Source organism: Pelodiscus sinensis, chromosome 1 (genome assembly GCF_049634645.1).
Source record: "Pelodiscus sinensis isolate JC-2024 chromosome 1, ASM4963464v1, whole genome shotgun sequence".
In the NCBI taxonomy this organism is placed as follows: domain Eukaryota; kingdom Metazoa; phylum Chordata; order Testudines; family Trionychidae; genus Pelodiscus; species Pelodiscus sinensis.
In genome coordinates, this window is record NC_134711.1 from 205,446,315 (window position 1) to 205,470,852 (window position 24,538).

Here is a 24,538-nt window from a genome sequence, read left to right on the forward strand (position 1 = left end):
GGCTCTGGGCGAGAGGGGGGAGAGGATTGAGGCATCTACCTGGCACAGTTCTGGGGGACACAGATGTCTCCACACAGCTCTGCACACTGCAGAGAAGTGCTCTCTATAGGCATCCCCCCCCACCACCCTCCGCCACATGCGGGGGGGCGGGGGATGCTTATAGAGCCGCAGCCTCTTCCTCCCTGCTGCCAGGCAGTGCAGCCCATAGTTTGCTTAGATTGGGCCAGCGAGGCTTCTGACTTGCCCCCCACAGTGCCAGCCTGCTTGCATTGCTGCGGAGGAGGGCAAAGTCCAAGCTGTGGGCGGTAGATTTTCTACCCCTGCCTTATGGGGGTCACTGTGGAAAGAAACATACAATGTGATTAGCTTTTGAAGACGTTACGTTGTTATCTGACGATAGATTGATCTAAAATTTATTAGAATATGTACAGTATTTCATTTGCATATTCATCTGCTTCTAACACCAGAAATTTGAAATAAGTGTATCTTGCACTTGATATCAAGAAACTTTTTCTGGTTTCATTTTTGTTTGTTAAATTGATTTTTCAAGGTTGTAAAACAAGATGCATGATTAAAAATGGATGTTTTCTGCAAAGGGAAGGCCACATAAGCATTTTTGTTGTAGATTTGTTTTCATTTATACTAATTTATTAAATATTAATGTTAGGCTCATCTGGTCTGGAAAAGCTTTAATTCCATAATCTCTTAGAAATAACACTTTCTGCTTTGATTATTCTTTTCAGGTGATTCATGGCAGGGGACGTGGAAGGGTTTAGCTCCTCCATCCATGATACCAGTGTCTCTGCTGGGTTCAGAGCACTGTATGAGGAAGGATTGCTTCTTGACGTCACGCTTGTCATTGAAGACCACCAGTTTCAGGCCCATAAAGCGCTGCTTGCCACCCAGAGTGATTACTTCAGGATTATGTTCACAGCCGACATGAGGGAGCGGGATCAAGATAAAATACATTTGAAAGGTCTGACTGCTACCGGCTTCAGCCATGTCCTCCAGTTCATGTACTATGGAACCATTGAACTGAGCATGAACACTGTTCACGAGATTCTGCAGGCTGCCATGTATGTTCAGCTTATAGAGGTGGTGAAGTTCTGCTGCTCTTTCCTTTTAGCAAAAGTCTGCTTAGAAAACTGTGCAGAAATTATGAGACTCTTAGATGATTTTGGTGTAAACATCGATGGCGTCAGGGAAAAGTTGGATTCCTTTTTGCTAGAGAATTTCGTGCCACTCATGTCCAGACCTGACTTCTTGTCCTATCTGAGCTTTGAAAAGCTTATGTCTTATTTGGATAATGATCATCTGAGCAGGTTTCCAGAGATAGAGCTGTACGAGGCTGTTCAGGCTTGGCTGCGGCATGATAGAAGACGCTGGAGACATACCGACACCATCATTCAGAACATCAGGTTTTGTTTGATGACACCATCCAGTGTTTTTGAGAAGGTTGGTGCATTTGAAAGCAATAGGCAGGATTCATCATTTAGCTAGGGCAGCATGCCGTTAAATAGGTAAGAGTCCCAATCCTGTTAGGAGGGGGAAAAGACACAGAGCATTGATTTCTACTCCTCCCCTCTCGTCCCTCCCCCCCCCCCCCCAGGAAAAACACACACAAACAGTCTAAAATCTGAAAGCAATGTCTTCTACTTTGAGAAAATAGCATGTTTTATAACTGGAGAACTGGCAGGCTTATAGTGTTGTTTGTTAAATGATTTCTTATAATGAGGACATTTTAAGCAAGCTCGTCCACATGAAGTTTGGTCTATTTCATACTTCTTATTACTCTCCACATCTTGCTGCTTGATTTTTTTGGAAACCCTTGAGAGACCCAAATTGGATAGGGCCTGTATTATAACTGAACATCAGCATAATCAAGATTAATTTTTGTTATTGTGTACATGGTTGTTTTTTTTAAATGCAGTTTAATTGAGGTCACTGTTATCCTCAATGGCCGATGGGTACTACAAATGAATGTTGTAAAAGAAAAAAACTATACCTATTGCTCAACATTTGGTCTGTTAAAATGGTAAGGTGAAATTTTCAGAAATCCAAGAGTCTCATTAAAAGGCAATGGTATTTAGGCTCCAAAGTCACTAAGGCATTTATTGTGGGAGAATCTCTTTGAGATTGTATGCATGCATTCATGTGTGCACCGTGCCAGATCCTCATTTCTTGTATGTCAGCGTAACTCCACAGACTTCAGTGGTGCTAAAGAGATTGACATCAGATCTGGACCAGTATAAGTTTTAAAAAAATAATTTATTAATTTCCTGAGAATTTTAAAAAAATCATTGCTTTGGGTTAGGCAGAAAAAAAAGAGAAGTCCTATTTCAGCAATTAACCCGATATTCCTGGGCTCTTAATTTCTATGAAGTCAGTATAATTTGATCTATTTGATATCTGTTCCTGTTGCCACTTCGCTCTGTTGATTTGTTTCACTATAAAGACAGCTATGCATACTCAGGGAATAAAATTTCAGGTAAGCAGCTCTGAGCAAGGAAAAAGCTTCTGCAAATTCAGTCGCTACTTACCAGCTTAAAGGGGACAGTGCACAATAAATACTATTTTTTTTCTTCAGATTTTAATTTCAGAATTACTATTATTTTAATCCATTATAGTTAAATATTTTAAAATCTATACTTTTTATGCAGTTAAAGTTAAATTATTTTGTATTGCCGTATAAAATGTATAGTACAGAAGAGATTATTAATATTTAACCTTTTGTCTGCACTAAAATGTGTACAGTTCTGAAGACAAACTTTGAAATAACTTGGTGTTCTCCATAATGGATTTGTTCAGTTTACAAATAAAATGTATTTTTTTCTTTTTTAAAGCTTGGAAATGTAAATTAACACTTGCTGTGGATTTTGTCTTCTGCTTCAGTACTTACAGTAAATATTCAGAAATTGAGAGTAAGAGTCTTTGCAGGATCAGGACTTACACACATCCCTAATCTTGCATGCTGCATATACTCTTCATTGACATTTTGCTAACAATTTTGTTGTGTATAGTTTACTTATATAGGTTGGATCTCCCTGGTTCGGCACCTCAGAATCTGATGATTTTTGCTGGACCAGGAGAGGTCATTTCTGCCCCTCCCCAATTCCCTCCCTCCCCCCGACCACCAGTCCCCTGCAGCCCTGGCCTCCTGGCCGGCTCCCCCCTCTCACTGGCCCCCACTCCCTATCAGCCCCTGCTGCCCTATTGAGCAGTCTGGCCGCCTCTGCGCACACTGAGCTCCCAACCCTGCTGCTGCTGTGCGTACCGGGTTCCCACAGCAGTGCTCAGTAGTCCTGCTACCTCCGTGCACCGAGCTCCAGCACCCCTATTCCTGCTGCTGCTCCAGGCAGCCCCATTACCTCTCCACACCAGACTCCCGCTGCCATACTGGACAGCCCCATTACTGCCATGCATCAAGCTCCCGCTGCCCTGCCAGCCTGAAGGGCTTCCAAGCGCTAGCTCTCCACCAGGACTCTCTGGTCCTGGAACATCTATGGTCCGTCAGGACCACGGATCTTGCTGGATCAGAGAGTCCCGGTTAAGAAAGTTTCAACCTGTAGTTCCTTTGATACCAAAGTGCTTCACTGATCAAGTCAGATTATCATACATATCCCCAAAGATCGGAAGAGGAGCCATTAATTGCCAAATGAACAGTGTAAAAGATGAAATGTTACTTGCAAATGTAACTTCTGAAAGAGCAAGTATTTATCAGTAAAAGAAAATTACAAAAAGAAAGCAACTCGGTGTTGATGAGGGACAAAAGTTTGTAAAACATGGATATTCAAAATAAGAACCCTTTTAATTGAGCTGATGCTAGGGTTTTTTGTTTTCTTTACCATGACATTAATTTTGTACAGTCAGTGATAACTTTGAATTTTGTTACTTTTGCTAAATTCACCTTAGATTAATATATTTGTGTGTGTTTTTTTTTAAATGTAATTTGCTTTTGTGGTTCAACTTTGGTCTCTGGTAAATACATTGATTAAACTATATTTTTATTTATCCAGGAGAACTGTTGTTAGATTCTCATAAAACCTTCACTTAAGTAGTTCCAAAACTTCAGTGGGGATACATGGGTGAAAAAGGTTTGCAGGATTGGGCCTCTTCAGTGTACACATTTATATTTAAGCCCTAACTATACATAATGTGCATTGTAATAATTGTGCCTATACTAATCTGTAGGTATATAGAAACTAAATGTAGTAATTTTAAATACAGTTTTAAAAAAGTGATTTAAATGTTTGCATTAGATTAAAGAGGCAAGGTTGGTGAGATTGTTTTAAGACCTGGAAAAGACAGAATATTTCAGCTAAATACGAGGTGGAACAGATTATTTAGCAGAAGGCCACAGTTCTCAGACTGAGTTGGGATCCCAAAGTGGGTCATGGCCTCCTTTTTAGTGGGATCACCAGGACTGGATTAGACTTTCTGGGGACAGGAGCTGAAGTTTGTCCCACCACCCAGGGCCAAATCCTGAGGGCTTCAGCCACAATACAGTGATAGTGTTTAAAAAAAATGCTTCAATGCTTTTCTGTTCAAACCCTACATAAACATTGACTAATTTTCACAGTACTCTTGTGAAGAAGGCAAGTATTTTGCAAATGGGGTAAGTGAGGTGAAGTGACTTGCCCAAGGACAGTTGTGGTTGCAAGAGAATTTTTTATACTGTTTATAGACTGTTTTTTAAAATTAAATTTAAACTTAAATAGATAACAATTTTCATATTATTGTGACATCAAGGTTTTAAATACATTTAGAGTTTGGCCTGAGACATGATTCCAGACTCAGACATTTTCACAGTTAATGGGGTTATTTAGATCTGGCGTTTTGATTCAGATTCATCTAAAATCTGGGAGTTCATCGCAAGTGTAAGAAACGTTTTCCAGAAACTTGACTCAGGCCTTCAGGACTCTTCAAGTCCTTGTCTAATTTAAGTATTGAGATGTAATATTTGTGTTGCTAACAGTTCAGGAGTTTCCATCAAACCACTTGTACACTTACAATTAACAAATTGTGCTATAGTTTTGATATGCCAATTGTCTAGCTTACATTGAGAGAAAATAAAAAACCCTCCATCTCCTTACATAGTAAGAATAACAGAAAAACCTCTTGGGCCATGTCGTTTGATCCCCTGAATTACATCACTTTGGTTGGCAAGACAAATAATTCTGCATGTGAACTGTGTTGTGCAGTGCTTTCAATAAATTATAGTATGGTGCATGGATGTCCTCTGCTTTAACAGAAGACCTGAAATCAGGAGATATGGATTCATTCCTGTGTCTCAAACTTTCTGTGTGACTTTGGAAAAATCATTTAGAGTATTATCTACAGTTCAATGTAGCCCAAGTTTAGTGGGACTTGAGCCAGCTGACCCATGTTGAGGAATCCTGGGCTTGACCATATACATTGTAGCTTAAGCCCTACATTCAGATTTCTTCTTAAACCATGCTCAAACATAGGGCTCTACAGTGTACAGACCCGCATCAAAGTAATCATATATCCCGAAGTCCCTAGCCCATCTTCCCTGCCCTCTTCTCTCATCTCCCACTACCTTTTCACACCTTGGAAATGAGGCTCCTGTAGCCCAGAGACCATGCTGTACTTTGCGAAGACATTATTACCTGTGCTGTGCTTTGCCAGGAGCAGCTTGCTTTGCAAAAGTCTTGATTGGTTCACTTTCTGTTGCAAATCTAGGAAAGTGCTTGCAGATCAGTGATCAGAAGAGACTGGGATAATCCTGATCTGAGCTGCTGCTGTTAGCAAAGGGGAAATGACTTTGGTATTCAATTGAGTAGATTGACGATTGATGGGCTAGAGAGGACTACAATTTTGGTTTACTTCCTACTAACTCTCAAAATCTAAGCCAAGAAGGACTACAAAGCAAAAAGGCTTGCACCCTGGCTCCTGACTTAACGTTTGCCTTGAACCCTCTAGCCCTGGTCTGAGACCTGGGTTAGTGCAATTGTGGTATAGATGCCAGGAAGGTTAGGCTTGTGTCAAGGCTTAACTGATGATTTATGTTGCAATGTAGGCTTATCCTAAATGATCTTTGCCTCTGTTTCCGACGAGAGTGGTCCCAGCACTGGGAGGAGAAGCAATAAGGTGTAGCTTCCTGCCTGCCTTCCCCAGTCTCTGGCATGACAACAGCAGGCTGGGGGAAGGAACCTGGGGGACTCTGCTGGGCCAAGTATGGCAGTATGAAAAGACATTGCCTTCCCCTACCTATGATACCCACTGTCCATGCTGAGGGGGAAGGAGGCACCTGCTGATGACGTGTGCTGGTAGTGCTGACTGTCACAAGCCCTGCGATGGCCAGCTGGACAAGTGGGAGTCAGGTGCACACGCCAGAAGACGCAGCAGTATTGTGGCTTGGGGCAATGCTGGTTAGCAAAGATTTTTTTGGTTAACTGAGTGCCAGATGATACAGCTTTCACTTCATGTCATTTTATTTGAAAACTAAGAGGTCTTCATTGATTATTATGTGTTAATACGGGGGAGACGGGGATATACAAATTGATTTTTAAGAAAGAGGATGATTTGGGAAATGATTTTTCTGAGGAGGAGTAACTGGAAGAAGTATAGAGAATATGTATCTTAAAACATTTTTAGTTTTCTTTATACTGTAGAAGTTTAGCATCCCCTCTTTGGAACAGCCGTATTTCTTTTTCTGCTTCTGTTTATGTAAACCTCTGTGGTTTATGATCTTCTAGAAAGGTGGAACCTGCCTATATAGCCTGTGGTCTAGGGGCTTGATTCTGAATCATTTAAATGGGTGTGTTAGAAGTTAGACTTACTGTTCCGTGAACTAGTTTAGCATGGTGATATTTTTTTCATATCCTACTCGCGGGAGAACTCATGCCACAGCATGTCCTACACTTTCCCAGAGGCAACTTTAAAATGAGAAGAGTGCATGCACAAAGAGAAGGGAGATAGGCCTGAGCAAATTTAGTAGTGTTGCTCTTCAGGGTGGGGAGTCATTACTCTTCTTTGTTGTCAAGCCTTTTTGATCATCAGGGGAACAGAGAAGCCCTTAAATTTTAAAGAATCTTTAAAAATACAATGTAAAGTGTGCTCTGATTTTTTTTTTAAAAAGTCAAATTCAAATTGACACTGTTACTTTAAACCAAAAGGCATACCCTCCCCCAAGAGTTATTGAAACATCATGTTTTTTCCCATATGTGATAATGGTTTTGCACATCCTAAGTTTGGGATTTTGTCAGACAAATCTTATTCAGACCTGATGATGAATTGCTGGTGGCTTTTGTTGAATATTACTATTTAATCTATTACATAACTGTTTGTTGTAAGAATATGTTTTGGATTTCAAAGCCAAGGACAATAATTCCCATAGTGAGATTGCTATGGTGATATAGGTCCCAATTCACGAAGCATGCATATAACTTAGGATATGTCTACACTACGGCATTTCCCGAAGGTATCCTGGAAAAACTCTGCTGCATCCAGGAAAAGCGTCTGCTCTTCCTCAAAAAAAAAAAGCAGAAGAGCAGACACTCTTTCAGAAGCCCTGTCTTCCTTCTCCCATGAGGAAGAAGGGCTCCTTCGAAAGAGGGTTTTTTTCCAAAATTTGGCCCAATGTAGTCAGAGTGCAATTTGCGTACCCTTTTCTGATAAAGCCCCGTAGTGTAGACATAGCCTTAGTTACACTTGTGCTTTAAGTATCTCTCTAAATCAGAGGTTTAATCTATGTTGCTGTCCTTTTTCAACTACATACAGAAGTATTTAAAAAATATGGTAAAACAAGCTTATAGGTTATGATGTATATTTGTAATTTGTTTCTCTTTAGGACAGTGGATAGATAAGGTTTTTTCCCAGACACGTCCTTATTTTCTCATTGTACTGTATAATATGAGCATGACAAACCTCTTCAACTTTAAAAGCTTCAGGGGGTAGCTGAGTTAGTCTGTAAGAGGAAAAACTTAAACAACAAATAATCTACAGGCAGTCCCCGGGTTACGTACAAGATAGGGACTGTAGGTTTGTTCTTAAGTTGAATTTGTATGTAAGTCTGAACTGGCGTCCAGATTCAGCCGCTGCTGAAACTTACCGCCAGTTCTGACTTACATACAGATTCAACTTAAGAACCCCAAGCGTCCCCAAGTCAGCTGCTGCTGAAACTGATTAGCGCTGATTCCAGGAAGCCTGGGGCAGAGCAACTCTGCCTCAGGCTTCCTGTAGTCAGCGCTGGTCAGTTTCAGCAGCGGCTGACTTGGGGACGCCTGGGGCAGAGCAGCTGGGGTGCTGCTGGGTTGCACCAGTAGCACCGAGGAGCGGTGCGCTCCTCGGCGCTACTGGACCAACCCAGCAGCACCCCAGCTGCTCTGCCCCAGGCGTCCTGATTCAGCCACTGCTGAAACTGACCAGCAGCGGCTGAATCAGGACGTCTGGGGCAGAGCAGCTCGGGTGCTGCTGAGTTGGTCCAGTAGTGCCCAGAGCGGCGCTGCGGGACCAACCGGCAGCACCCCAGCTGCTCTGCCCCAGGGTCGGGCAACAAAAGCCTGGTCTGCTGGGGGGGGCGGGCACACTAGCTGCGCCCCCCCTCCAGCAGACCAGGGACACGGGGAGCAAAGCCGCAGCGGCAGCGGGGTGCCGCGCCGCGGCTGGGGCTTCGCTCCCGGTGCCCCTGGTCTGCTGGAGACCGTCTGGCAAAGCCTCAGAAGCGCGGGAACCCGCCGCTGCTGCGGCTTCGCTCACGGTGCCCCAGGGGCACCGGGAGCAGCTTTTCTCGCCCCGGAGGTCGAGGTGGCAGATCACTGCCTGTGAGCTCTGGGGCGAGAGAGCCCCGTTCGTAAGTGCGGATCGGACGTAAGTCGGATCCGCGTAAGTCGGGGACTGCCTGTAGTAGCGCCTTAAAGACTAAATAGTTACGAGCCTCTTTAAAATAAGAGTACACTTCAACTTTTTTTCCTTCTGCGCCCCCCTCCCTCCTTCCCTTATTTATTCTTGGATCTGGACTTCTAACACTCTTGTCATCTGAAGAAGTGGGTTGTCCCCATGAAAGCGCATGATAGCTTCTACATGTTTTGTTAGTCTTTAAGGTGCTACTAGACTATTTGTTGTTTAAGTTTTTCCTATTCATCTTTGTCTGGTTTCATTTTTGTCAGTCTTTGCTTTGCTGCTTTTATCCATGTGCATTGATCCTGCAGGGTCTTCCTTTTTCTGTTTTATTTCTGGTACTCAATTTTTTCCAAATGTTCCTTTCTTTTGTTTATTAATCAAAAGTAGCACTATAATGATATACATCTACTATCATCTTCAGAGGAAGCTAGTGTCACTGAATGCTGTTTTACATCATCAATCCAAACTGTTTTCAAAATGCTGCCTCTTGTTTAGATGAATTGGAGGAAGCTGCATTTTCTGTAACACAGACCTTGTGCATAAGCTATTAAACAAATTGATGCTTTTATGGTAACATCAAATATTTTTATGATGTTGTTTTAAAGGAAATAATGAAGGTCAGAGAGGTAATTAGAAGACTTCAATTAAAGCTGTTAAACTGGTAGAGTAGTATTCTTAGGAATTTTAATTTTTTGTCTTTTTAATCAACGTACAAGTATCCAAGGATTGAATAATCTGATATCACTGTTTATTAAAATGCAATAATAATAATACCTACTATTGTTATTAACTTACTTCCACCTTTCTTCAAATTCTCATACCAGAACTACTCCAGCATAACTGATTTTGTTCAAAATCCATTGATAATCAAATTTTGTTTCTTGGGTTTAATTTAGAATTACTGCAAGCAGTCAGTACTTTATATGAAAAATTATTTTTTTAATTCAGTTTTAATACTGAAAGAATGAGGGAAGTATTATAGCTATTCTGTGTACTTCTGTACAAATCTGTAGCATTTTCTTGATGGGTATAACTTCGATGTATTTAAGCTTTTATAAAATCTCATCTTGTATGTAGGTGGAATACAATTCATAGAGTTAGGTGAGATCAGCATGGATTAAATTCTTGAGTTTATAAATGTAGGTTTTGTAACTTCTGTATTCTGTAATTCTGTATTCACAAGATGATTGAACATGCAATTTGGAGATAATTATTTACTATAGAAACAAAAAAAGGAGACATTTGTTATAAAGTTTCTGTGACCCAAATTATATGGTAGTTAGGCATTATTCCTTTTAGTATTGCATTGCTTAATTGATTTAGGAACCTAAATCTCATTTTTGAAAGAGATTTAGTGACTAAGGTACTTTCACTGAGACTTAGGCTTCTTTTGAAAATGAGAATTGGTCTGTTAAATAGAGCAACATCTACATACCTTTAAAAATCTGGGACTTGTATTATCCATTTCTCTGGCTAGCATTTTTAAGTTAAATTCTTCACAATAGGTATAACATTCATGTTCAGTAGTTTTATGTATGTGTTATATGAAGATATTCTTAAGTAAAAAAAGTATACATGGTACTGTGGCTATAAAGGTTTCATTAAATTGGAATGGCCACATTACTCAGCAATGAGGAATCTGCAGATGACCTCTGGAGTTCATCTTAATCAGGTGCTGATAAAATAATTATCTTGACCTAATATATTCTCTGTATGCTACGTACGTTGTTGAAAAATGGTTTTGGAGAGATTTTTAAAACTGAATTGGGACTATTTTTATTGGTACCTCAGTTACAATGAGTTTAATTGTATACAGTGCAGAGGGAGAGGAAAAATTAAAACACATACACTTAAAATGCCTATAAAATATTCTAATCTAAATTAATTTATAGGAGAAACAAGTCACAGCTTTTAAATCTGATATTTTGGGACCTTACAAGTACTATATCCCTCAATGAGAAGATGAGAATCTCTCCTTTTTTTTGAGAATCTCTCCTTATGGCAATAAGTGTCCCATTTCTGGCTCTGAAGTTTTCAAGATATCGAAACTTAAACTTGTAAATCTGTCTTTGATGTTAGGCTGAAAATTTCCCATTTTGGACTTTGGATTAGTATAATTTTGGGAAAGAAAAGAGAAAATTGTATGGCCATATGACTTTTGAATTTCTGTCTGAATCTGCTCAGATTTTGCAATAGAAGTAGTGATAGAGATGGCAAAGGTGCATGAGAAACTGCATTTATCACATGGCTCTAGCCATCATGTGTGTGTGTTAAATGTTTCATATATATTATATTTGGAGCTTAGTAGCACTTCATAGTTGAGTTTACCTAACATTCTATTGTAAGATCTTGCTTTTTAGTTGCTTATAACTTTGCTAGATCTTTCTCCTCGTTGTAAATTGGTTCCAGGCTAAACTTGTTTGAAATGTTTCTATAAAAATAGTTCAGCTATTTCCGACAATGTGATCAGATAAAAATACACAATACAGCCATTCCATTAAGAAGGCCTTGAGCCTCCATACTTTGGAGAGGAGGAACTTAACTTGCGCCAGGGGTAATTCTCGTGCAAGGGTTGTGCCTCTTGCAGGCCCCATAAAAATCTACCTATATTTGACTCAGGCTTGGCCTCTGAAAAATGTTTGCACGTGCTCAATAGAAGTTTGTGAAAGGTTGGCAGCATTGTACTTATAATATTATCAGCACTAAACATGCTTCTTTCCCACACAGCTTCTATGTGCTGACCAAATTGAAAATGAACCATCCTCACAGAGTGACTGACATCCATTCCAGGGTTGCCAGACTTTTCCGACAGTTCTTCTTCCCAGCAACTTGAGGGCCACCATGGTGACAGGCACTCAAACTGAGAACAGGGAGAATGACTGTCTTTATGTTTTTAAGGCTACCCCTGCTGATGTGTAGATAGCAACAAGGAGATGGAGGAACCAGACTGAGCTGCTCAAATGCAGTGGGAGAGAGAAGAAAATGAAGGTGCAGGCTGTGCAGAGATGGGAATAAGGAGGACAGGAACAAAGCTATGTAAGGGTGGTAAAGCAGAGGGCCCAAGAATATAACAAAAGAGGACAAAATAAAGAAGGACAGTAGGGTTTGTAACTGCTAGAATACTCTTCCCCTAGAACCAGGAATAGAATCAAGATTTCCTGAGTTCCAACGTTCCTTTGCTGTCAGCAAATAGCCATGAAAACATAGCAAAATGTGTCATGTTTTTCGAATGACTGTAGAGGTACTTCTTAATCTCTACTAGTTTCTCTATGGTTGAAGGTATTAGAAGTCTATGCTGTGGGTATAAAGATTCTAACCCTTCTGATAACCTATGAATTTTTTTTTTCAGTTTTCTTTACAAATCATTGGCACTCACCCACAGAAAAACTGTTACAAGAACTTTGTTACAGCTGCAAAGTCAAACATGCAAACATTTTGCAAATTCCAGAATTAATGTCTTCCCTGGAAAGAAAGAAAGTGTTATCATAAAATCACAGACTGTATCATAATGCATGCTCACAGTGAGGGTGAATTAGTCTTGAACAGGAAACTTTAGTTCTGGCACTTTATAATTTTTCAGTGCTTGACTTTGCAATCTTAACTTTAATATAGGTTGTTTTCTTTGATAAAATAACAATAATAGAAAAACTTAGCATTTTATAATTCTTTAATTTGTAGAGCCGACTGTGCTTTACAAAAGCAAGCAAGTAATATTGCTATTTTAAAGAGAAATTTGTGTGCATATACTTTAGTATTGGTAATTGATGCATACGTATGTGATACAGAAACTTGAAACCTACATCAATGTGATTTAATATTGTAAAGACCTAAAAGATTGGAAAAACAATCCTTGTAGTGGCATTTTTTATTTACAATGAAAGGAAGAGAGAAATTAGTAATAAAAGCGAACAAAAGTATAATGAGACCCTGCTTTATGCAATGAACATTTACATTATTCTCAAGATAGAATATTTGTTTGACTTCAGTTGCAATCATTGTATCATGCAATCCAATGTTTACACTGATTTTTCTTCCTTTCTGGTCTGATGGGAAGTATAGTGCCACCTGGTGCTGCCTTGTAGTTACTTATGTAAGAAGAAGTGGATGCTAGGAACTAAATTTTTAAATTTAGGTGCTTATCTTCTGTGCTTAGGCACTTCAGTAAAAGTGGGATGGGTTTTTTCAGCAGTACTGACATAGCTCTAGTCAAAGTCAGTGGGATTGAAGGCACTCAGAATTTTTGAAAATCAAGTAGGGATGTAAATATTGATCAAAACAGTAAACCAGTTAAACTAATAAAATTACATTGCTTAACCAGTTAACTGCTGGTGAGGGTAGGACATCCAGAGGGGGGGGGGGGTCTTACTGTTGCTGATGGGTTATTTACTGTTGCTGATGGGTCTGCTGCAGCTTGGCTGGGGCCGTGGCTGTGTTGCGGACAGGGATGGGGCCATGCCACGATTGGTGCCAAGAGCCAGAGCCGCAGCTGGGGCCTAGATCCAGAGCCATGGCTGGGCTACAGCTGGGAGCTGGGACCAAGACTCAGGACCACTGCCGGAAGCTGGGGCTCGGGGCCACTGCAGTATTACTGGGTCTGGGCTGGGAGCTGTGGTCAGAATCTGGAACCTGGGACGGCTGAGGTATGGCGGGGTCCAGGGCCGCTAGAGCTAGGAGCAAGGGGCCGCTGGGACGGCTGTGGGTGGGGCTGCCACGACCGGGATCTGGGGCCACTGTGGCACCACTGGGGTCCCACCTGCCTGCCATGTGGGCCTGCCTACTGCTCTGATATGACAGGGTTCCTGCTAGCCGGCTCCACACGGCTGACAGTCGGGTTAACTGGTTACCAAGTGAGCATTCCGGTAAGCCTAATGTTTACTGGTTAAGCTTCTACATCGCTAAAATCAACCCATTTTTATTTAGGTACATAGTCATGGGATTTAGAAAGTAGGTTTGAAATCTTTGGCCTCTGTCTCAACCTCAGTAATACGTTAGGGAAGAAATAATGTGCTGGCTAATTACAGTTTTATGTAGCTTATCTGTTTTAGTATGTAAACATAATTGTCCACCAGGTTTCTCAGAATTAAATTAATCATTATCTTTAATGACTTAGAGCAATTGGGTGGCTCTCTGTTATTTTTATCAATATTTTAATTTTTTTTTAAATGTGTCCATAGGTAAAAACATCAGAGTTTTATCGATACTCTCGGCAGCTGCGGCATGAAGTTGACCAAGCCATGAATTATTTTCATAGTGTTCACCAACAGCCTTTGATGGAAATGAAATCCAACCGTATTCGTTCTGCCAAACCCCAGACTGCAGTATTTAGAGGAATGATAGGACACAGCATGGTAAATAGCAAAATTCTTCTTCTGCACAAACCAAGGGTCTGGTGGGAGCTAGAGGGCCCTCAAGTACCTTTACGACCAGACTGTCTTGCCATTGTCAATAATTTTGTATTCTTGTTAGGTGGGGAAGAACTGGGGCCAGATGGTGAGTTTCATGCTTCCTCCAAAGTATTTAGATATGATCCTAGACAAAACACTTGGTTGCGAATGGCAGACATGTCTGTTCCACGTTCCGAGTTTGCTGTTGGTGTTATTGGGAGGTACATCTATGCTGTGGCTGGGAGAACAAGGGATGAAACATTTTACTCAACTGAACGGTACGATATCACTGAAGACAAGTGGGAATTTGTGGATCCTTATCCTGTAAATAAATATGGACATGAAGGAACTGTGCTCAGTAACAAGTTGTATATCACTGGTGGAATTACTTCATCTTCCACTTCTAAGCAAGTGTGTGTGTTTGACCCCAGTAAAGAAGGGACGGTGGAACAGCGAACAAGGAGAACACAAGTGGTTACTAACTGTTGGGAGAACAAATGCAAAATGAATTATGCAAGATGCTTTCACAAAATGATTTCCTATAATGGTAAACTTTATGTTTTTGGTGGTGTTTGTGTGATCTTGAGGGCCTCCTTTGAGTCTCAAGGATGTCCTTCTACAGAGGTTTATGACCCAGATGCTGATCAGTGGACTATTCTAGCTTCTATGCCTATTGGAAGAAGTGGTCATGGTGTAGCTGTTTTGGACAAACAGATAATGGTTCTTGGAGGCCTTTGTTACAATGGTCATTACAGTGATTCAATTCTCACCTTTGATCCAGAGGAAAACAAATGGAAAGAAGATGAATACCCAAGAATGCCCTGCAAGTTGGATGGTTTACAAGTTTGCAGCCTGCACTTTCCTGAGTATGTACTGGAGCATGTTAGACGTTGCAACTAAAAAAGCACCATTCAACCCCATGAAACACACAAAGTTATCTCTAATTTGACAAGAAAACAAAGCAGAGTTAAATAATTTAAAGACATTGGTTTGTGTGTAAAACAGCTATTAAATGCATAGAGAAATGGGATGTACAGGGAATGCACCTACTACGTTAATTAGAAATGCCAAATCTGTGGTCTGGTATTGTAAAGGTTGTGTTTTGTTTTTGTTTTTTTAATAAACAAACATAATTGCTATAATGGTAGGGGGAGAAAAATATTTTTCAGCGTTTACTTTTTTTCCTTTGTGGCCTTTTATGTTCATGCAATAAGTTTATTCTGTGACCATAACAGCAGCATCTTTCTTCGAACCAGTTGAATATGATGGAGAGAAGGGAGACAGAAGAATAAATATTTTGCATTTTAATTTTCATTAAGTGTCAGGAAAGGATTCAGCAGCCTTACTGGGAGAATACCTGATTTAAACTCAAGTGCAAGGGTTTCATTTTGTTCCTTTAAGCTGTGTTAGATATTTTTATTTTCTCCATTTATCAGTACTTACAGTCCACTTTGTTTTTTCCCCGTACATACATTTTAAAATTATCTTGATCTTTGTGCATGGCTTTTCCCTGGATTTGTACAATAATATCAGTAAGTCTGCCAAAAATGCAAGTTATACATTTTCTATTAAATTGACAATGAAGCATTTTTATACTCAAACACTTGTTTCTATGCTGCCTTCTATTGTCTGCATTGTGTTTGGTGAGTAAAATATATACACAACACTGTAAGATCTATATAATGCATCTTTTTATGTGCAATTAGGATATATTTTTAACTTGGGCACAGATTCAGCCATATCTGTTGAATTTTAGATATAGTAGCATCCTTTCTTGAATTAAATAATACAAAATTCTTAAGTAACTGGAGGCCTAGTTTGGTATCAAGCCTATCTTTGGTATACACTGATTCATTCAGTAATATTTGAAGTGTTTATATTAAAACATAACTGTTAACAGTTTGACATTTTTATATATTATTTTAAAAAAGTAACTACAGCTTACCCAGTTACAATCCTTCACTTTGAATATGTTGCCTTGTTTTTAATAAAAATCAGAAATGTCAGTAAGCAAGCATGAACACTGCAGGAACATGCGGCTTTTTTGTCAGACCTGGATATACTATTATTTAATAATGGCATCGCTTGTAGTTGTGTTGAAGTGATGTAATCTAATAATTTTTAAAGCATCAACTAATAGGAACTGCTGTCTTCTGAAAATGTGGGGTTAGGCAGTTGGGGACAATGTTTACCATTTCTGTAACCTTTAAAATACAAACCTACAAAACTATAGCTACTGACCTCATACTTCCTGAAATAAGACCTGTGATCCAAGAGGGCTTGAATAACTGCACCATGTTTGAGCACTTTGTTAACTTGTTGACTTTTACTGACTGTAGATTGGTGAGACTATTCCTCAAGATAGATATAATTATAAAAATAAAGCATTAAAATCCTAGTTTTTTCACACTAGTGTGACATTAGCCTCTAATGCAGTCAAGAGGAAAAACATTGTCCCTCTAAAATTCGAGGCTAATGCTGAGCTCAAATACGCAGGGACAAACTGCTGAGAAAAACTGTAAAATCTGCATAGCTTGTAAAATCATCTGCTTACATGAAACTCTGCAGCATTAGATTTTTACAAGATACATAGTAATGGCTGAGAATCCATTTCTCTTTCAGCACCTCCCAACCAGAAGTCACTGTAGAAAAGGAATGTACAGTACTCAGGGAGTTCAAAAGAATGCACTTATAAGGGACCAAATACACCCTAAATTTGCTGTGATAACTGGTAAGAAGTTTGTTTGGCTAAACAAAATTAGAAATGAATAACAAATATTAAAATGTTTTGTGAAATGCACCATGCTCACATTTAATGGTATCTTTTTTGTCTTTTAGTAGTGTTCTTTCAAGTTCTGGATTAAGAGAAATGGGAGGACATGGAATTATATTGCAGTTTTTTTAATTAGCAATAATTTAGCAAAGTAGATTTGATTATTGTAAGATTTGATGAGATGAAAACATTTACACCACGGTAGCTGGAATGAAGAAGCATGTTTAAGCCAGAACATTCAGTCTTCTGGTGTTCACCACAGCTTGTAGCTAAATGTAATTCTTTGCTTATTATTTCCCTATATTCTCAATTTACAAGAATAAAATTTAATTTTCTTCATTCGTAACCTGAATGACACCTTTTTTGGGCTAAATCATGGCCTTGTATGTAGATGGATTCCTGCAGCCATGTGGGCACCCTTGGCCTTAGTGGGCCCTGCGCAGGTGCATACTTCTGTGTGTGTATATTTCATTGCAGAATCAGAATTCAAGACAAGTTATCTTACTTTACACCTGTTTTGCTCTCTTTGTTAATAGCCTATTTTTGGTATGTTATGTAAAAGGGGCAACAAAGAGTAGTAGTCCTGCTGTCTAGGTAGGCTTGTACAAGCCTATTGTGAATAATAGTGAGCATTTAGGGATGAGCTAGGGGAACTATTGTTGATCTGAAAACTTGGTCTTCCATGATTTAAGTATAATGGGATAAAGAGATTTTACAAAAATGGGTGCCTAAAGTTATTTTCCTAATTCTGTACTTCAGCACCTATTTTTAAGTGCTGAGCACCCAGCAGCTATCAGAAAAGACAAAGGGAATGTGGGATGCTTGGTCTTATTGAAAACAAGGCTAGTTAAGGTTTCTGTGCCTCTTAGCCCTTTTAGGTACCCAGTTTTCAAAATCTTGTTTAAGGCCTGTAATACTAGTCATTTTGTGAAATTTGAACTTGAACTAACTGTTGGTTTCAGCTTCAGCTGATATGTTGGCTGTAACCATTTAAACATTGAGAATGATTTGCATTTGCCTGGTTTAGAATGTATAGGAGGCTGGGAATGTTTTGTAATTTACATTTTCTATCATGCTCATTATCTCAATCAACAAATATTCAACTAATCCACTTTATCTTGCATTTTTTATATAGCTCAGAGGATTGTTTTCTTTTTCATTAAATCATTTTGTGTGCATTTGCCTTTAGTACCTATGCTTCCAATAATTAGTCAGTTTAAACAAACAAAACAATTAATGCTAGCTAATCAGACTTGCATATCACCATTGAGATCTCTTGAATATGATTGACGTTTGTTCTAGGGGTTTTTTACCAGTTCAGTGCGCCTCTAGTTTAGTGTTTCTTAAACTGTGGTCCACGGCACACCAATGTGCCACAATGCAGTCAGAGGTGTGCTGCGGAGAACATAATTCAAAATGGCTGCCCTTAAAGGGGCAGGCAACTTTTTTTCTCAATAACTTCCCTCCTGGCCCTTCCCTCTCCCATCTCCCACCTTTTTTTTTCCCCTCAACAAAAAAATCCTTGGTGTTCCTCATTAATACAAAAATTGTTTGGTGTTCCTTGGTCTTAAAAAGTTTAAGAAACACTGCTCTAGTTAATGAGGAAGAAGGTAAACCTAGCCCTTTACAGTAAATTTGCTCATTTGTATTCCCCGTTACTTTTCTTTACTTTTTTAAACTTGACACATAATCTGGTTTTAAACAGCAACAGTACTTACATTGTAAAAAAGGACAGACATACTTAGTCTAATCTCTTTTTCTCAATTTTAAACAAGTTTGATGTTGGATTATCTGGCTCTCTCAACTTTCTTCCTGGTTCAAGGAGGAATGCTATTCCCTTATTAGGGGCCAGAACCTGTAAGGTGTACTGTCCACTTCATGAAACATGCTGAGCATCATGAGTTCTCATTAGGAGCCCAACGTGTTCAATACCTTACCAATTCAGGCTCATTTGAAAAGCATTCAGCTCCCATTTAAATACCAAAGTAATTGGCCAGATTTTCAAAATTAAGCTATTAGCACTAGTTGCTCTGACCACTTTTGAAAGTCTGGCTATATAGATTCAGCTGGAGGGAAGCAATTACTGATATTGCAAAAAGAGTCTGCCATTATTTAAAACTCACTGACAGACCTGTGGTAATCCACTTTCATATGCTTAATACCACTGGAACATTCAGAATCCCTGCTTTTCGCCACTATATAGAAGTCAATAATTCTTAATCCTCATGTTTGTTACTTTAACTTGTGGGGTATGTCCACGCAGGAATAAAAGCTAATGCAGATCAGCTGACTTGGACTCAGGCTGTGGGGCTAAACATTGTTGTGTAGACTTCTGGGTTCAGGATGAAGCCTGAGGTCTAGGACCTTCCATTCTACACAGCATTTTTTTCAGTCCTAGAACCTAAGCCCCATAAGTCCAAGTCAAGTGACCTGAGCCAGCTATGAGGTGTTTTTTTTTAAATCCTTGACCAGAGATACCCTTTAGGCCCTGAAGCTTGCGGTCCTGTTTTGCTCTTGGGACCTTCTTTCTACAGCAGCAAATGCTGCCTTTTTACTAATAACATAATCATCAACATCAGAGGTGGAGCTTCATCTTACACTTGGGAAGCAAAGGATAAAATTAAATTAGGTTAAAAAACAATATTTACCATGCTGATCCTTTAACTCAACATGACCTTTTCTCCACAAAATTAAAGTTAGGTTGAGAATCTGATACTAGCTGCTTTTTCTAAAACACAAAGCTCTGCACCTCATATCTTTTGTTTCATAAAGGACTAGCTGAAGAGAAATCAAACATTTTTAAAATTGGGATGTTATTTACAGGAATGTTTTGTCTTTACTGAAATTTTTTCTTGACAAAGAAAGTATGAATTGGGCTCCAGTTCTTCAGAAATAGGCATCTTTTTAGCTTTACATAGATGAGTAGTCCATTGAAATAAAATGGAAAGCTATGCCAACTGTTTAAAAGTAAGTCTATTTACATGTACAGTTAAGTGTATGCCAAAATCTTGGCAAGGATTGGGGCCTTATAGAAAACTTGCTTTGCCTCCACCTCTTTCTAATGTAGTACTTTGTGAAGTTATTATAAGCATGTTTTGTCACTCACTCAAGTAGTGTGGAAAGACTAAAGAGGGAAACACAAAAGAAAAATGTCAGCTCTTTAAAACATGTTTTATAACCAACAGTTTGAGATTTTAATGTTTGTAAGACAATCTGAAAATGTTTAAAATAAACCCTGCTTTTGTTATGGCCTCTGTATTTTATTTTTCTTGGGTTGCTAAGTAATCTATAGTTTCAACATATGTAAAATGTTAAAACAGAGTACATACTGTGTTTTGAAGTAAAACTAAAGAAATGATGTTGATGGCATCTGTAATCTTGGCAAAATATACTACTGTTACGTGGGTGGCAGAAATGTAGACTGCTGAGCACAACTTCCCTGTAATTTCCCTCTTCCCAAATTTAAGGTCACATTTCCATGCTTTTAAAAAAGTTTTAAAGATCAAATTAAAAATATTTATTGAATTGGTAGCTGGGGGAAAACCACTTTCTACTTGCAAGTGATATTCCTGATATAGAGAGAAAGAGACTGGTGTAAGCATAAAAAATGAAAGTTACATAGAACTGCAATGTTACCTATACTTTACATGAAGGTTTTATTTCCTCAGTGAACCCACCTAACCAGCATTTATTGTAGGTTATAGGAATAAATTGAGGTAATAGTAAACTTCCCAATCTGATCTCTTTTCCTATGTATTTTGCAGAGCTTTAAAAAATGAATTCTCATAGGTTGAAGAATGTAATTCTGCTGTAGTCCCATTACTTTCCAGTCCTGTATGAGATGGCCGTGTTTTGAAAATGTTTCCAATAAGTTGATGGGAAAAGTTATTTTCTAGTTGTTCTGTGTGTGCTGTAGCAATTGGAAGTATTCTACCTATTAAAAATAGTTTAATGTACATTATTGGTTAATTGTCTAATATCCAACCCAAAGCTGCTATAAAATTCTTAGAATAATTTAAGGTTTGCCTTTTATAACTATTTAAAAAAGCTTTTGGTTTTTGACAGAAGGTAACTTTTCCTAGCTATGGATACAATATGTTCAGACATGCATATGTGCCCTGTTCTGTTTTTAAACTGAAAAAATGTACAAAGTGTGTATAAGAAAAGTGTAAATAAAATATTTTTAACCTTTAAACACATCCTTCTGTAATATCTAAATGCAGTATTCTTGAGATCTTTTTTTCCCACATAAGACTTATGGATCCAGCTGAATAAGTATTATCTTAAAAAAATTCACAAAGCTTATTAACACCCTAAGAAGTTTCAATAAGTCAAGTTGATTATATTTATAAAGAGAACGAGCTTTGCCTTTTGGTAGCTTTTTATAATCATCCCTTTTCAAATCACCCAAAATGTATTATACAGGCAGTCCCCGACTTACGTGGATCCGACTTACGTCGGATCCCTAGATACGAACCGGGGTGAGGCAACTCCCGCACATGCGCAGCAGCATTCCCGGGGCTCGCTCACCTGGGTCCTAGGATCCTCCTGCTCCTCGGGCCGGCTCCCACTGGGGTCCCGCAGAGCTGCCGGGCAGAGGAAAAGTGCCTCCCCACGCCCGCTGCCAGCAACAGGCTGCCCCCTCCCCTGAGCAACAGGCTGCCGAACAGACAAAAGCAGCCTCTCTGCCCCTCCTCCCCTCTATACATGCTGGGCTCCCTGAGCGCAGCAGCGTCCCCGGGGCTCGCTCACCTGGGTCCTAGAATCCACCTCCTCCTCCTCTTCGGCCGGCTCCAACTGGCCTCTGCCTGCAGCAGCTGGCCACAGGGACAGGGATCCCGCAGAGCTGCCGGGCAGAGGAAAAGTGCCTCCCCGCGGCCGCTCCCCCCCCACCCCCGCGGCCTCGCATCCTGCACGCCTCCCCCCTCCCCCCCTGCCAGCAACAGGCTGCCCCCTCCCCTGAGCAACAGGCTGCAGAACAGCAGACAAAAGCAGCCTCTCCGCCCCTCCTCCCCCTATACATGCTGGGCTCCCTGGGCAAACAAAGACTCCACCAAAACAAACAAAGTGCTGGCCTCATTGTGTTAGCAAAAAAAGGACCCTCCTCCTAGAACCCTGGGTGGTGTGTGGAAATAAAGCTATTAGCTCAAAGCATGGTGCAGAGCTGTTTGGTATTTGATGAGTTACTCCTTTAGTCCTGAGTTTGTCACAGGGAAAGAAATAGATGTGAAATCTTCTGAACAGGGGAACAGACAGCAAAACAAACATTAGAGGGGAGTTAACCTTTCCCTATGCTATCCAAAACTAAAAAAAATGTTTGGCTAGAGTTTCCCCTACAATATGTACCAGTTCCGACTTACATACAAATTCAACTTAAGAACAAACCTACAGTCCCTATCTTGTACGTAACCCGGGGACTGCCTGTAGTTTGTTCATGTTCTCTAAGGCCTAGCCTCAAATCCCCCACTGAGACAATAGTGCCTTTCAGTTGTCTCCACCAGGCATTAGATTAGGCTCATACAATGTCAGAAGCCATACCAGCTGAGATCAGCTTTTTTAGCTTCCAAAGTTGCTGTTACCTCATCTCTCCTCCTATAGAATGTGACTGAAATTTTCTACAACCAACTCTCTTGTCTGTCATTATGACTCATTATTGCCTTCAGGGGTTTTGTTTAGACAAAAATCGTATGTATCCCAACCCAAGATACAGGAATCCATCAGACTGAGATATAGTGAACAATATCTAAAAAGAGCTCTCAAGAACTACATGTCTAGTCCTGTAACAATTTTAATAACTTAAAAAAAATAAAAAAAAATAAAAATAAAGCCAATCTGGATATCGAAACTAGAGCATAAATATAACATGAGAATGGCTATACTGAATCAGTTAAAAAAGTCCATCTAGCCCAGTATCCTGTCTTCTGACTGGCCAATGTCAGGTGCCCCAGATGAAAAGAACAAAACAGGTAATCAAGTGATGGATCCTGTCACCCATTCCAAACTGACAGAGGATAGGGACACCAACCTTGTCCATCCTGGCTAATAGCCATTGATTGACCTATCCTCTATGAGTTTGTCTCTTTAAAACTCTGTAATTGTCTTGGCCTTCACAACATCCTCTAGCAAAGAATTCCCTAGGTTGGCAGTGCGTTGTGAAGAAGTACTTTTTTGTTTGTTTTAAACCTGCTACCTATTAACCAGAGGCCAAGAGAGGAAGAGAATCCATCTCCCAACAATGTTTTTAGCTATCCATATTGCCAGTCTATTTTAGGATACCAAGCTTTTGGAGCCCAAAGTTCACAGAAACCTAATTGGTTTAAAAGAGCAGAAGATTTACCAGTAGCAAAATTCCATGTCCATTTCAGCATTCATTTAATTAAAGTTGGACAGTGCTTTATCAGTATTGGAGAATAAGGATCAAAACATACTAAAAGTAAAGACCATGACCTCGCTTTGTTGTCTGCTCAGTTAACCTGATTTAGCGGCCTTCTCTGTCAGTGTTGTTCACTTCACTTTCTAACCTTTTTTTCTTACCGTCCCAAAACAAAAGCCACGGTATTTTATCAAACTCTGTTCAGCTCCTTATTTTTGTTAGGGAGACAAAGCAGAAGGGACACTTTTGCCTCATCCCTTTTCATCTTAATTTTTTCCATTTCTCTGATGTTCCTTACTTGATCATTCATGTCATGCTTCTACTTTTAGATACCTTAGTTGCCTCTTGAGGAGGGCACATGCCTGTTTGTGATGGACACATACCACAATGAACTCTCCCTCTTCAACTACATCTTACACTCTCTTGGGATTTATTCTTTCCATTTTGTTTTATCCCATTTATTTCTAAAATTCATTCTTTTCCTGCTTGTCTCATTCAGCTACTTGGTGTAATTACCTTACTATAGCAGCTTCTGTAAAATAGTATGGTGTCTGGACTTAATGCTGCTTTTCCCTCTCTTCCATACAGTACTTCACACTGGTAGCCAGTATTGATTCCCTACCTGCTACTTGGGAATATTCCATGCTATTCCAAAACCACCCAATCTGATCTATCAGCAATTCCTGTGATTAGCATGTTACTTTGCACTCCATCTGTTATCCACAAAGTAAGAAAGTAGAACTACAGCCCCAAATAGCATTTCAGCTCTCCACCTTAAGCAAAGGGTGCTGCCCTGCACACTGTCATGCATGAACACCTGTTCCCACTGATCTGTTGCAGTGATAAGCTAGAATGAAGTGAGATTGCAAGAGAAACTAAAAGGAACGTTTTCAAAAGGTACCCATGTTAGTCTGTTTGGCTATGTCTAGACTACGGAGAAGATTCAAAAGAGGAAGCTTTTGAAAGTGAAAGTAGTTTAGATACAGCTTTTTCGGCGAACACCCTTTCTCAAAAAGCCACTTTTCCTCAAAAAAGGCTTTTCCCCCTTAGAATGGCAACTTGCAAGTTAGTTACCCACTTTTTTTTTTATGTTGCCATTCTTGATGTCTGGTTTGCATCCATTTATTCTTTTGTGCAGAGACA

General features: G+C 39.7%; 2 protein-coding genes across 5 annotated transcripts in view; one reads left to right on the forward strand and one right to left on the reverse strand.

Annotated features, from left to right (window-relative positions):
- Positions 1-750: 750 nt before the first annotated feature.
- On the forward strand, positions 751-21,556 carry KLHL15 (kelch like family member 15). 4 transcript variants are annotated; one of them, XM_014579191.3, is made up of 4 exons: positions 751-1,455; positions 14,040-14,213; positions 16,872-16,980; positions 17,088-21,556. In XM_014579191.3, exons 1-4 carry the CDS (start codon positions 751-753, stop codon positions 17,111-17,113), a joined length of 1,014 nt encoding a protein of 337 aa, XP_014434677.1. In that variant the 3' UTR covers positions 17,114-21,556. The 4 variants fall into 4 exon arrangements, with proteins under 4 accessions (XP_014434677.1, XP_075769414.1, XP_075769412.1 ...); XM_075913299.1 differs by having other exon boundaries at positions 16,872-21,556; XM_075913297.1 differs by lacking the exons at positions 16,872-16,980; positions 17,088-21,556 and adding an exon at positions 14,332-14,719.
- Positions 1,401-24,538, reverse strand: part of C1HXorf58 (chromosome 1 CXorf58 homolog) — a 40,528-nt gene continuing 17,390 nt past the window's right edge. The window contains exon 8 of the mRNA XM_075913305.1: positions 1,401-1,535. Coding sequence (XP_075769420.1) covers positions 1,497-1,535 — 39 coding nt within the window. The 3' untranslated portion in view covers positions 1,401-1,496. The remainder of the gene's footprint in view (positions 1,536-24,538) is intronic.

Coding starts and splice junctions, on each gene's coding strand:
- KLHL15 (XM_025190210.2), top strand. CDS start 751: ATGGCAGGGGACGTGGAAGGGTTTAGCTCCTCCATCCATGATACCAGT. Junction 1,456..14,039: donor CATCCAGTGTTTTTGAGAAG/GTTGGTGCATTT, acceptor ATGTGTCCATAG/GTAAAAACATCAGAGTTTTA.